The sequence below is a fragment of the Electrophorus electricus genome, chromosome 4, assembly GCF_041902795.1.
Source record: "Electrophorus electricus isolate QZ-2024a chromosome 4, ASM4190279v1, whole genome shotgun sequence".
Classification (NCBI taxonomy): domain Eukaryota; kingdom Metazoa; phylum Chordata; class Actinopteri; order Gymnotiformes; family Gymnotidae; genus Electrophorus; species Electrophorus electricus.
In genome coordinates, this window is record NC_137500.1 from 36,978,418 (window position 1) to 36,990,000 (window position 11,583).

At 44.2% G+C, this 11,583-nt stretch overlaps 1 protein-coding gene across 4 annotated transcripts in view; it reads right to left on the reverse strand.

The window, feature by feature from the left end:
* Positions 1-481: 481 nt before the first annotated feature.
* The window catches only part of tanc1b (tetratricopeptide repeat, ankyrin repeat and coiled-coil containing 1b), a 110,591-nt gene continuing 99,489 nt past the window's right edge, over positions 482-11,583 (reverse strand). For 2 of the 4 annotated variants that reach the window (XM_081713599.1, XM_035536467.2), the window contains 9 exons: positions 7,687-7,820; positions 7,312-7,435; positions 6,542-6,717; positions 5,939-6,071; positions 4,948-4,977; positions 4,744-4,835; positions 3,819-3,965; positions 2,718-2,818; positions 482-2,122 (listed from right to left, as the gene is read on the reverse strand). In XM_081713599.1, the coding sequence (XP_081569725.1) occupies positions 712-2,122; positions 2,718-2,818; positions 3,819-3,965; positions 4,744-4,835; positions 4,948-4,977; positions 5,939-6,071; positions 6,542-6,717; positions 7,312-7,435; positions 7,687-7,820 (2,348 nt within the window). In that variant the 3' untranslated portion in view covers positions 482-711. Of the gene's footprint in view, positions 2,123-2,717; positions 3,966-4,743; positions 4,836-4,947; positions 4,978-5,938; positions 6,072-6,541; positions 6,718-7,311; positions 7,436-7,686; positions 7,821-11,583 lie in introns of those variants that run through there. The other 2 variants (XM_035536469.2, XM_081713600.1) reach the window with 2 other exon arrangements.

Here is an 11,583-nt window from a genome sequence, read left to right on the forward strand (position 1 = left end):
CAGTTTCATGTGTTCCTTGCCTTGTAACCTGCCTGCTTCAGCTCAGGAAAGACTCTTTAATGCTCTAAAAAGCTGAAATAAGCGAGTTAGAGTATGGGAAAAAAACTGGTATTCTTAACCAGATTCAAAAAACATTGCACTAGTGGTTAAAGATTTCCACTTCCAACACAGGAATGCCTGTCATTACTGACCTTTCTACTGCCACTTCCAACAATTCATTCCCATATTTGTGTTTATCTTTTGTCAGCACCAGTGATGTAATGTCCATATAATAAGCTTCTACTGATAAGCATTGTGTGTGCGCGCATTGTGAGCACTTGACAATTTTGCAGTAATGGTTTGTAAAGTGCTGCGTGTTGCGTTCTGTGCATCCTCTCAGTGAGGTCGTCTCCAGTGCTGCTGGAACAGGCCCTTAGCACATACATGTGGCCTTGTGGGACACACAACACAATCATTTTACGAAACCTGACCAATTCAGGTATGAGCAGTTCTCCTTGTACATGGTGTAAAATTTAAACATGGTTTAGTGATAAAGCCTGAAAACATCAACACAAATCCAAGTGGAAAAACAAAAAAACTAAATCCCTTTGTTAATTATAAAGAGGTGTGTGTGTGTGTATGCCTGCCTGTAGATATGCATGAGAAAGAAAGAGCAAAGAAAAACTGTAAGAAGGAACGAGTGATGGTTTACAGTTGTACTCTGAATAGGCTCTATACGTTAGATTCAATAAAGGATCGCTTTGGTTTCATTGAAGCTACATGAATGGCAGGATTATCTCGGGCTAAGCTGGGGTGCTTGGGCTTGCTGTCCGTGTATGAGTGCGCCATGGCAACAGCTGGCTTGGACTCTTTGTAACAGGTGGCGGCTTGGCAGAACTTGTCACCGAATTCTTTAGCGTGCATGTTGCCGTTGTGCAGGCTCCCCATAGCAGCTCCCTGAGAGGAGGCCTTGAGCTGCTCGTGGTAAGTGCTGGCTGGTTTGGGGTACGCTAACTCACTGGTCCCTCCTGCTAGGCCTGCAGGGCACATGCTGTGGCTGTCTGTAGAGTGACTATGCCAGCTGCGTGCCATCGGCTGGTGGACCTGCTGCTGCTGCTGTTGCTGCTGCTGCTGAAACCGGGCCGTTTTGTCCATAATGCCCATAAAGGGTCGGGGTTTGTACTCCACAGTGCCTCCCTGGACAGGCTTGGGTTTGTCCACGCCCGTTTTGGTGCGAACGTCCGGCCCTTGCAGCTTCCCGCTGTCCGACAGGCTGCTGCTGGACGCCAGGCTGCTGGTGGAGCTGGAGACCCTCATGCTGCCCGTCTGGGAGCCCGAGCCGGAGCCTGCTCCCTGGGCCGACTCCTTCCTCAGCTCCTGTGCTGTTGACAGAGTCAGGCCCTCTAAAGAGCTCGCAGAATGCGCCGAGAGTCTCTCGGGAGCTCTTCCGGAGCTGAAGGATGGGTATGCCCGAGACAGGAGCACGCCCTCGCTCTCGTGGTGGCCTGTGGCAGTAGACGGGTGTCCTTTGTCTTCGCCAGGGGGCGATAGAGGTCCAATGTCAATGCCAGGTCCCGCCTTTAGCGTGTGGCGGGCAGGGAGTGGGCTTGAAGGGCCGTGGGTCTGCGGCTGGGTCTTGGCGCCTGCCGACCGTGCTGTGCTGGCCTGGAGGGAGCTCAGATGCTGGTTGGTTTTCACGATCTGGGCCTGTTTAGTAGGCTGCAGGACCAGGCTCTTGTGGGCCACTGGGTCTCGCTGGTGCTGTCTCTGGCTCTGGGCATATGGGGGAGAGCTCGGTCGGCCGGCCTGTTGTCCGGCCCCTGCCGAGTCTGCCGGTGTCCGGTTAAAGGAGTAGATGTTTTGTGACCAGGCCTCAGCTCGCGGGTCCAGATGAGAAGACTCCTCCTCATCAATGTCCTGCCCTATACTGTTCTCTGTCAGGTCCTCTTCCTCCCCTTCTTCACGTTCGTGGTCAGAGTCGTGGTTGGCCGTGGGCTGGCTCGACGCCCCCTGCTGCTTGTTTTGGACACGCTGCATTTGTTTACACTCCTCCTCCACTCTGGCCAAAAGACGGCGGATCTCGCGGTTGTTGGGGCAGAGCTTGGTCGCCTCATGCAGGTCAGCCAACGCTGCAGTAAACTGTCTATAAAACCAAGCAAAGCAACATATGTAGACAAAAGAAAGGAGAAAGGTAGGAAAACATGAAAATGAATGTGAAAGATGATAGAGGAAAAGCATATGGGAGGGTAGGTAGAAAGTGAAAGACTCTGGACTCCAGTGATGTCCTTGATCTGCTACACCTATTCAAACTGATAATTAACTGATGAGTAAAATCAGGTGTGTCTGAGAACAGTATGTAGAGAAAGCTGGTGGATTGTACCTCTGGGCTCGAAGTGAAATAAAGGGCGGTAGGCATTGCACAGAGAATGACATCTTGTATAACTGGGGGATTTGAATTCAAAGCCACTTCATGCAATTATTGTTTTTTTTATATATTTAATTCAAGCTCTTGCACAGAATTTCTACCCATGAATCTCTAACTATAGGAACTTTATCAAGGTACAAAATTTCAAAAGACTAGCTAGAGAATGAAAACAACACGCATGCAAAGAAATATGAGGATCAAGAGAAGATAGTCCGTCACACCCTGCCTCTGTGTTCCACTCTGTGCTTCTGTCAACTACACCTATTCGAACTGATAATGAACCGCTGAGAGTGTGAGAACTGGTGGACTGTACCTGCTGCTCCTCTTGGCCCGGGCCCGGGCGTAGTAAGCCTCATATGACTTGGGCTTCAGCTCTAGGGCCTTTGTGGCAAATTCCTCAGCCATGCCAAAGTCCTTGTGAGAGAGCAAGACCAGGGAAGTGAACGTACACTGTTCCTATGCCCACTCAGCGAGAGTGAAGGAGGCAAGGGAGAAACTCAAACAAGTTACATGACAAAGCCAGTTGGTCTGAGGCTTAGGCCAGTACTCAAAGCATGTCAGAGAAGAAATGCTAACCCTAGAATCTGATTGGGCAACCAAGGGATGACTCACGGGTTGTAATTTGGTCAGAAAAATGTGTGTTATAATTAATGGCCTCAATTTGTTCCTCAGAGCATTGTGCCATTTTATCTTTCCATCAATCAAATGCCTGGACGGAAAATTGGCTGTGGCTGTGTCATGGGCCATTTTAAAGTGAGTCTGCTCTCTGCTCTGAGTGCTTCATGTATTTTGTGTTTCTCTTATGACTATATTCCTGTGGGGACAATGACCATACTGCACAATACACCAAACATAGTTAAACCCATGCAGGCTTTTATAGCAGAAGACTCAATTAGGTTGAATAATGATGAAATATGTATACTGCTAAGCACATTATGCATAATTGAGTCATTTCTGTAGTATTCTAACACAAAAACTAAATATATAAATGGATATAATCATTATACTTACCAGTCATCTGATTTGCAACATCTACCATGTGCCTATACTCTCTGGCCACTTTACGCCAGGTAGATACACCTATCTTAATGGTGCACTTTAGAGTAGTTATAGACTGTGACCCATCTCTTAGCATAGTAGTTAGCCACCTTCTAACCCATTTATCACCGGTCAGTTTCTAACCAGATTCTCGACCATGGCTGGAGAGCTGGATGATGGCCAACACAAACTGAGAATGGCAGTAGGTGGGTTCTAAACTCCAAAGGTACATCTACAAGATGTGCCTTGTGTCTGGTGTGTAAGGATTATTTATAAGGATTATCTTCTACACCAGCAAACATCTCAAAACTAGAAATGTTATGCATTACAAGGTTGCAGCTCTGTTGGTTCAGGACAAAAAGAGAGAGATGCTCACGTTGGTTTTCCTGCGGCAGCGTGAAAGGTTGAGGTACAGAGAGACTCGCAGCTCTCGAAACGCCTTCAGCTCTTCACCAAAGCCCTCTCTGGGAAACTTCCTCAGAGCATACTGGTACCTCTGAGCTGCCTCCTTCATCTTCCCTCTCTGAAGGGAAGAAGAAAAGGCATTCAGACCAAGACAAAGGATAGAGAGAGAATAAAGCATGGGGCAGAGTACGCATTTAGACCAAGAGAAAGAAGAGAAAGACGTGGAAAGACAAAGTGAAAATAATGAAAGAGGGAACATCCAGGTGGTCAGTCAGTGCCTGAGTGCATCTTGCACGCTCCCTGTGCATCAGTGCCTTTCTCCAGCACGGTCCTCTCTGACACAGTCATGTGTCATGCACATCACCTTTATCTTTTCATTTTATTCAACTTCTTTTTTCCTCTGATAAGAACCGTTTAACGGCAGTAGTTATTTTCAAATGACATATTTCATGGATTAGAGGGCATAATTAGTCAAGTGAAGATAATAAACCCTCATTTCTATTTTAATTAGTCCCCCAAGATGAGAGTGGAATTGGAGATTTGTTGCTAAACTATCACACATCAGACCTCTGATCTATCTGTTCTCTGCTGGAAAAAAAAGGTCTAATCTAATCTGAAAGGTGCTTGTGGAAATGCACCAAGCACCTGAGGCTTTGGGGCATATGTGATATCTAGCCCCGGGTGAAGCACACACACAAGACCAACATTGGCTTTAAGACTTGAGATGTAAGAGTGTAACTTTTTCAAAGGTGAAAAAAAAAAAAACAAGAAAAATGACAGACTACCAAATACAGACTACCAAACTACCCATCAGTCTCAGGTTCAATCACAAATCTCCAGGCTCTCTTTGAAGCTGACTTTCAGGCTGGATCTTGAACATTGCCCTTTGACCTTACCTTGTAAAGCAGATTGCCTTCTTCCATGAGCTTCTGTAGCAGGATGATGAGGATGTCGGGCTTAGACGTGGCCATCGCCCAGGCTGCGTTACCTGGGTTGCAGATGGAGGGCAAGGTGGGTTATTTGGCTAACCTTTCAAATACCAAGTGGTTAAAACCTCACTTAAGATAGTGGCTCAGAGAAAAGTTACCTAAAGACTATACCTGTTCGGTCATAAGGAGACGCTCTGTGGCCTTATGAGGGTTTTATTGAAAGCAGTTAAGAGAGAGAAAAGAGTGAAACAGCAGAAACGAAATAAAGGGCGACACACATTGCACTGAGAGCACAGAGAATGACATCTTCTATAACTTTGAATTCAAAGCCCCTTCATGCAATTAATGTTTTTATATATTTAATTCAAGCTCTTGCAGTTCCCATGAATCTCTAACTAAATGAACTTTATCGAGGTACAAAACTTTAATAGACTAGCTAGAGAATGAAAACAACGCATGCAAAGAAATATGAAGACCAAGAGAAGTAAAGGATACCCCGTCACACCCTGCCTCTGTATTCCACTGCCTCTCTGTCTGGCGCTAGTTCATTACTCCATAATTCTATTCGCTGTCATTTAAATAGTATTTGTGAGGGTAATGTATGTGAATAGCAGTTATTATTCTGGTATGGCAATGCTCTCAGTGGCAGTGTCACAACAGAGCCAGCGCTGTTCATCACAGTGGCCAAGAAGGGCTGTTAGTGGTCACTGTTCCTGTGTGTGTGTGTGTGTGTGTGTGTGTGTGTGTGTGCATATTTATCAGAAAGAGAAAATGCAGTACTCAGTGCCTCGATGACAATTCCTCACGACAATATCATATGACAATATTGCACTATTATTATACGATAAAATCTTAGTGACAGTACTATATAAGAGAACCTTAGTATGACATTCCCATATGAAAAAAATCTCAGTGACAATACTATAAAATACCTCCGTCACAGTATCGTATGAGGCATTCATTACTAGTGCAAACTAGTGCTTTGACACTTCCTTATTTTGTCACATAAGTGTGATTTTACTCCAGACTGATCCTGAACAGCAATTCTCCTGCAGAAAAGCGGTCACTCTGTCATACTCTGAAAGTTGTTTCAGCAAAGAAATTAACACATTTGATACAAGCCAGTAAAGCTGCCCAGTCCCCCTGCTCCCAGTATGCTCACCTAGTTTGGCCCCCTTCTTGAGTAGCGTGACCACCACTGAGGTGTTCCTGCAGCCTATAGCTCGATCCAGGGGCCGCATGCCACTGTAGTCTACATGCTCGATCACAGCTCCTCTCTCCACCAGGTAGTGGACCTACCCAGGGAGCACCGCAAATGTAAAGCACTCTACAGGAGGAACTGTGCTCTGGCCGATATAGGTGCGCATATCCATGTCTGGACCTTAATGACAAAAAATCTGCAAAACTCTGTTACAAGTAAGAGTGTTTATTTTCTTCTTCCTTTTTTCCCCATTTCCATTCACTATTAAATACACATAAGGGGGTGGCTAATCCTACAGTAGCACAGCCTGTTCATTATGGGGCATTTGATACCCCTGAGTGATAAGAAGTGATAAGTGCACATATGTTGTGCATTTAACAATATAAACAGAAAACTTTGTGTAATATACAACATTGGCACTGTGTGAATTTTGCATTATCATCATCAGGGATAAATGCAATTCATGCACTCTGATTTAGGCTCAGCGCTAACTAATAAAACAATAAGAGCAGCACTGTTAACAGCTGGTATAAATGCAGACATTCCCCTCTTCAGATAACTCACAATCTCAGCGTCTCCGTAGAAGGCAGCTAGGTCCAGTGGAGTGCGTCCGTTCTTGTCTGAGTGGTCTATAACTGCACCCTTTTCCACCAGGAACTCCACCACGTTCTTATGTCCTTTCAAGCACGCCCAGCTCAGAGGCGTTAACCCCTCCTTATCCACTGACGTCAGAGAGGCACCTGGGGAGTAGAGTCTCACTTACAGCAACAGAAACAACTACAGGCTGTAGGTCAGGATTGGGATTGAATGCTCTATACCACAAAGAAAATTCACAGATTCTTAAAGGAGCAATAAGAGATTTTTTTACCATAACAATATTTATGAAAGTGATTATTATTTTTATTTATTTTTCTATAAAGTGCACCTCTCTAGAAAAAAAAAATCTATTGTAAGTGCTGTTTATAACTGGTTATCCATAGCTGGTCACTCACATGGACGCAGCCATGTTTAAAACTTCTTAGTATAGAATCTCTGAAACATCCAAGCCACTAGGTGTCAATATAATGGCTGTTTAATAATGTGAACAAGAATCACTGGAAAAAAATTACTTACTGCTCCTTTAAGTATGCACGACTGAATATTAAGCATTGCTATTAATGTTAACAAAACAGTAAAAGTTAAAAGGTAAACTACACCATAAACTGAGAATATATGCATTTTACAAATCTTGTAAATAATAAAAAAATATGATGTTAAAATGTAGATGTAAGCACATGAATAGACAATTCTACTGTGGTCTGTGACCTTTGCCCTTGGTATGTAAGATAATTGACCTTTAGAGAAGAGGAAGTCCACAGTACTGAGATGGCCTTCACACGCTGCCACCATTAGCAGAGTGCGACCCTGCTTATCACTGCCATTCACATCTGCCCCGTGCTGCAACAACACATCCACAATCTGATGCACGCGCACACGCACGCACGCACACATGAACGAGAGAGTAACCAACTATTAGTGACACAAAACTTGCTGGGATTTTTATATTTAGGTCATGAGATATTTCTATTTTCTGTGTATCTATGCATAAATCTTTAGCTGTGCATCTATGCATAAATCTCATAAGTCTAACTAATGATACAAGAATGTGATTTAAAAAGAGTTTTTCACACTGGATGCCACAATGCAAGAGGTGTTTTGGTACGTCTCACCTGCCAGTGTCCCTGTCTCACTGCACAGAAGAGGGCACACATTCCTCTTCTGTTCACCTGCTGCACCTGGGCTCCCTGGTCTAGAAGAAAACTACACACTTCCATCTTCCCACGGCCTGCTGCTGCTGTCAAAGCTGCGAAACCAAACAAAACCAACACTCACATTCACACTTCTGCAATAAAACTGGACTATAGAAAATTGTCACCGGAAAATAGAAATGTATAGGAAGTGCAAAAGTGGGTCACTTATGTCCTGAAAGGAAACACACGAAACCAGCAGTGCTGATAGTGTCTTAATTTGCAAACCCCTAATTCAAAGCTACGTTGAGAAAGAGAACAAAGCTTTCGCCAAATGCTGGCTCGAGTGCATTCATGATATTTGGAGATTCCAGACAGAATGGAGCTGTGTCTGGGTAACGAGCTAATTACAGGCTACGCTTTTCTCTTGGCGCCTACAAGCTGAGCAGCCCTGAACACGTCGGCCTGGCATGGAACTGCACGTGCCTGTGACACAGAAGGCTGAATCTCACCGTGTCGTCTAGGATACAGCTGGTGAAAAGAGAGGGTTAGACAAAACAGGGCCCCTGAAGCTGGGACCAACATTTTCATTTTTCTTACAGGTACCTGGTGTGCAAAGACTACTGATTCATTCAGAATTCACTCTTTGACCTTTTTTAAAAATACATTTTTACAACCTGACTTGTAATGATCAAGTCTACCTAAAAGCTGTACACAGGCTGATAAAATGAGACATATTTACTTGCAAGACAATTCATGCTTCACTTGTTAACAAAAAGCTTTTTTTTTTATAGTATACATGATGAAAATTGATTAACTGTCAAACTATGCTACTGCTGGGGACAACGTTTGTACTGTATAATTTCTGAGAGACAGAACCAAACCAAAGCAGAAATATTTGCCATTAGGAAACTGATTTCTACGAGTGAACTGCTGATCTCTCTCACTCACCTCCATCTCCATACCTTTCATCCTCTCTCCCTCTTTCAATCTCTCACTCACTTACTCACTAAAATCCCGTGGCCCGTGTGTGACAGCTGTAGAGCTGCAGAAAAGCAACACAGAGTTGCTGCCCTCAAACAAAACTACAATAACCATTCAAATGGTAAGCGTAACCGAACAAAGCACAATCAATACACTACAATTAGAAGCACTAGGTCATACTCTACACTCAGTTGTAAAGTCATCTATCCGTGGTGGCCAGCATTAGCTTTCACGCTCTCGCTGAGGTCTTGCATGTCTGAACTGGAGGATGGAACCCAGTGAAGGACAGAAGATGTGCACAAAGCTCAAAAGGTTAAGAGATGTGGAGATGGAGATGGAAATCCATGTGTGGGCAAATGATAACAGATCTATCTGTCAGCGTGAGTCATCCCCGCAAATCCCTCAAATACGCAGGCCATCCAGATATCTGAGAGCAAAGGAGTATGGTGACAGTCAATCATTTTCTCTCCTTCCCTCCCTCTGTCTGTCTGCATTCTCCTCCATCCTTTCTCTTCTGTCCCCGCCCCACAGTAAAAGCCCTGGATAATCTCAAGTTGGGTTGCTCTAAAGTGCTCCACTCACGCCTCAGTCCATGGTGACTGACCGTATCATTGCAGAATTAGATTGCCACCTGGGCCTGACTTCCAACCTTTTCCGTGTTTTGACCATCCTGGTCCCACCCATCCCCTTCCCCGTCTCTCTCCACTGTGAACACGCACCCCGCCAACAGGCTCCACTATTACGGCCTGAATAATGAAACACAGCGCTAATCCCCGTGTGTTCGTTTTCAGTTTTTGAGCGGATATTTCATCATTTAAAAATCATTTGGGCTGTAGTTACACTAGACAACAGCAATATGAAAGAGCATCTAGGCTACAGAACCATGGCATTTCTCTCAGTGATTTACTACTGAAGAGGAGGTGCCCAGCAAAGCTGGGCATTAAGTCACCATCAATGAATGTATTCATGAAGAAGCACACTGCTAATTCACTGCACTTAATCCACAACACAGACACATTTCTCAGCATAATATCACAGCAGATACCGAACACGCTGCCAATTGTTACCTCCATTTTCTTTCTTCATGTGCTCATTCCAAACCTTCTTTGGCATTCAAACAATGCTTCCATCATTAAAAACAAAAAATGTAATATTGGGAGGTGCTAGTGAAAGCTGCATTCACATCCAGTGAAAAGCTGCCATCAACAAAAGACCACAACTCTGCAAACAGAAATTGGTTTTCTTTTACTGGAAAACAAGGATGGATTTGTCCTCGGTAGCTCCAGCACTCCATGGTAATTCAATCTCCGTACTGTACATGGCCTGACACCTGTTTGCATAAAGACATTACTCTTTTGTGGCTGATGCGACTTATGGACTAATATTTCTCAGGCAAGCGGTTATCTTGAAGAATTACATAACAGGCATGTAGTAAGTACAGGGCATTTACAGAATTAAATTTTACCTTTATGAGGGATGATTCCAAAAGACTTCACTTTAAAATTGAATTTCCCTTAGGTAAAGTTAGAGGCAAGGTTAAGACTTTCACAAATTCTGATGCAACAGCAGCAATAGACCTGTAACCTTTCATTTTTGCCTAATTTGGACTAGAACCAAATGACCTTCTGGTCCCTATCACCTGTAACCCACATTATGAACCAGATTATGCCTCAGCGATCTGGTAATGAGGTAATGAATCGCTTCAGTAACGACAACATTGCAGACAGAGTTACTTTGCACGCAGGCTAAAACACGGAAAAACCCTGTCGTCTCAAACAGGCAAGCAATTAGGCTGCAGTCTGCATTCGTTAGCTGCAGTGCCGGGTGACAGTGCCTCTTTCTGGGAGTCAGGTCACCATAGCCAGGGAAGGTAGAACGGGGACACTGCCGAAGCCTCCTGGAAGAGTGGGCACATCCTGCCCTGCTCATTCGGTAAAGCGAAACGTAAGGGTAAGTGGTTGTGGGAAGCGAGAGAGCATGACCATTATTATTCACAGTAATGCACTCCTGTCTGGATGGTGAATCAGAGCCCGGAATAATGACGCATTGTTAAGAAATTTATGGTTGCCTGTTTGGTTAACAGACCATAATGGACTGCATATATAAAAAAAAAAGGAATAAATCAATAATTAAAAAAAATATATATATATATATTTGGGCTATATATATTTAATACACACTATAAACATTTATTGCACCAAAGTTCAGTAATGTTTTTGCAGATGTAAACATTTTGTTTCTCAAATTTAATGTACCCAAATACAGTCAGGGAAATGTATGCTCCCTAGCAGCCATGGTTAGAGAGCAAATCAGGAGGTATGTTGCCTCACAACAGACTGAGCTATAGCCGAATGCCATTTGTTAGCGTATTTTAGAAGTGGACACAGAGAGGCCATTGTCCCTGTCCTTCCCTACTGCTGCCACTCGAGGATAGCAAAGATGAGCTGTCCTCTGTCTCTGTGTGTGTGTGTGGTAGCATAAACCAAACTCATGCAGAAGGTGGCTGATTGAGAAGGGAAAAATGTAAGGGCAGTGAAAGAAAGTGGCCTTTACCCGGCGAACACAAGCGCGGGGTTGTCACAACGGCAGAGAGGGGAGCAGGGGGAGTGTTTCTGAGGTACAAGAGCAGTCAGAGGTGTGTAGTGGTGGCGTCAGTGTTAGTTTATCTGGCTAAGCACTGTTTATAGTCCGAGTAAAGCTTCCCACTCAGTGAGTATCCAAACATCCCTGTTGAGTTACAGACCATCATGCTCAGTTTAGGGTCTCTGTATATGCACACATGCTGATGCACATTTATACGATACACATATACACCCAGACATATTATAAATAAACACATATCTTGAAGGGAAATAATTGCCCTGGCTCTGTCTCTGTGTGTGTGCGCGTGTGTGT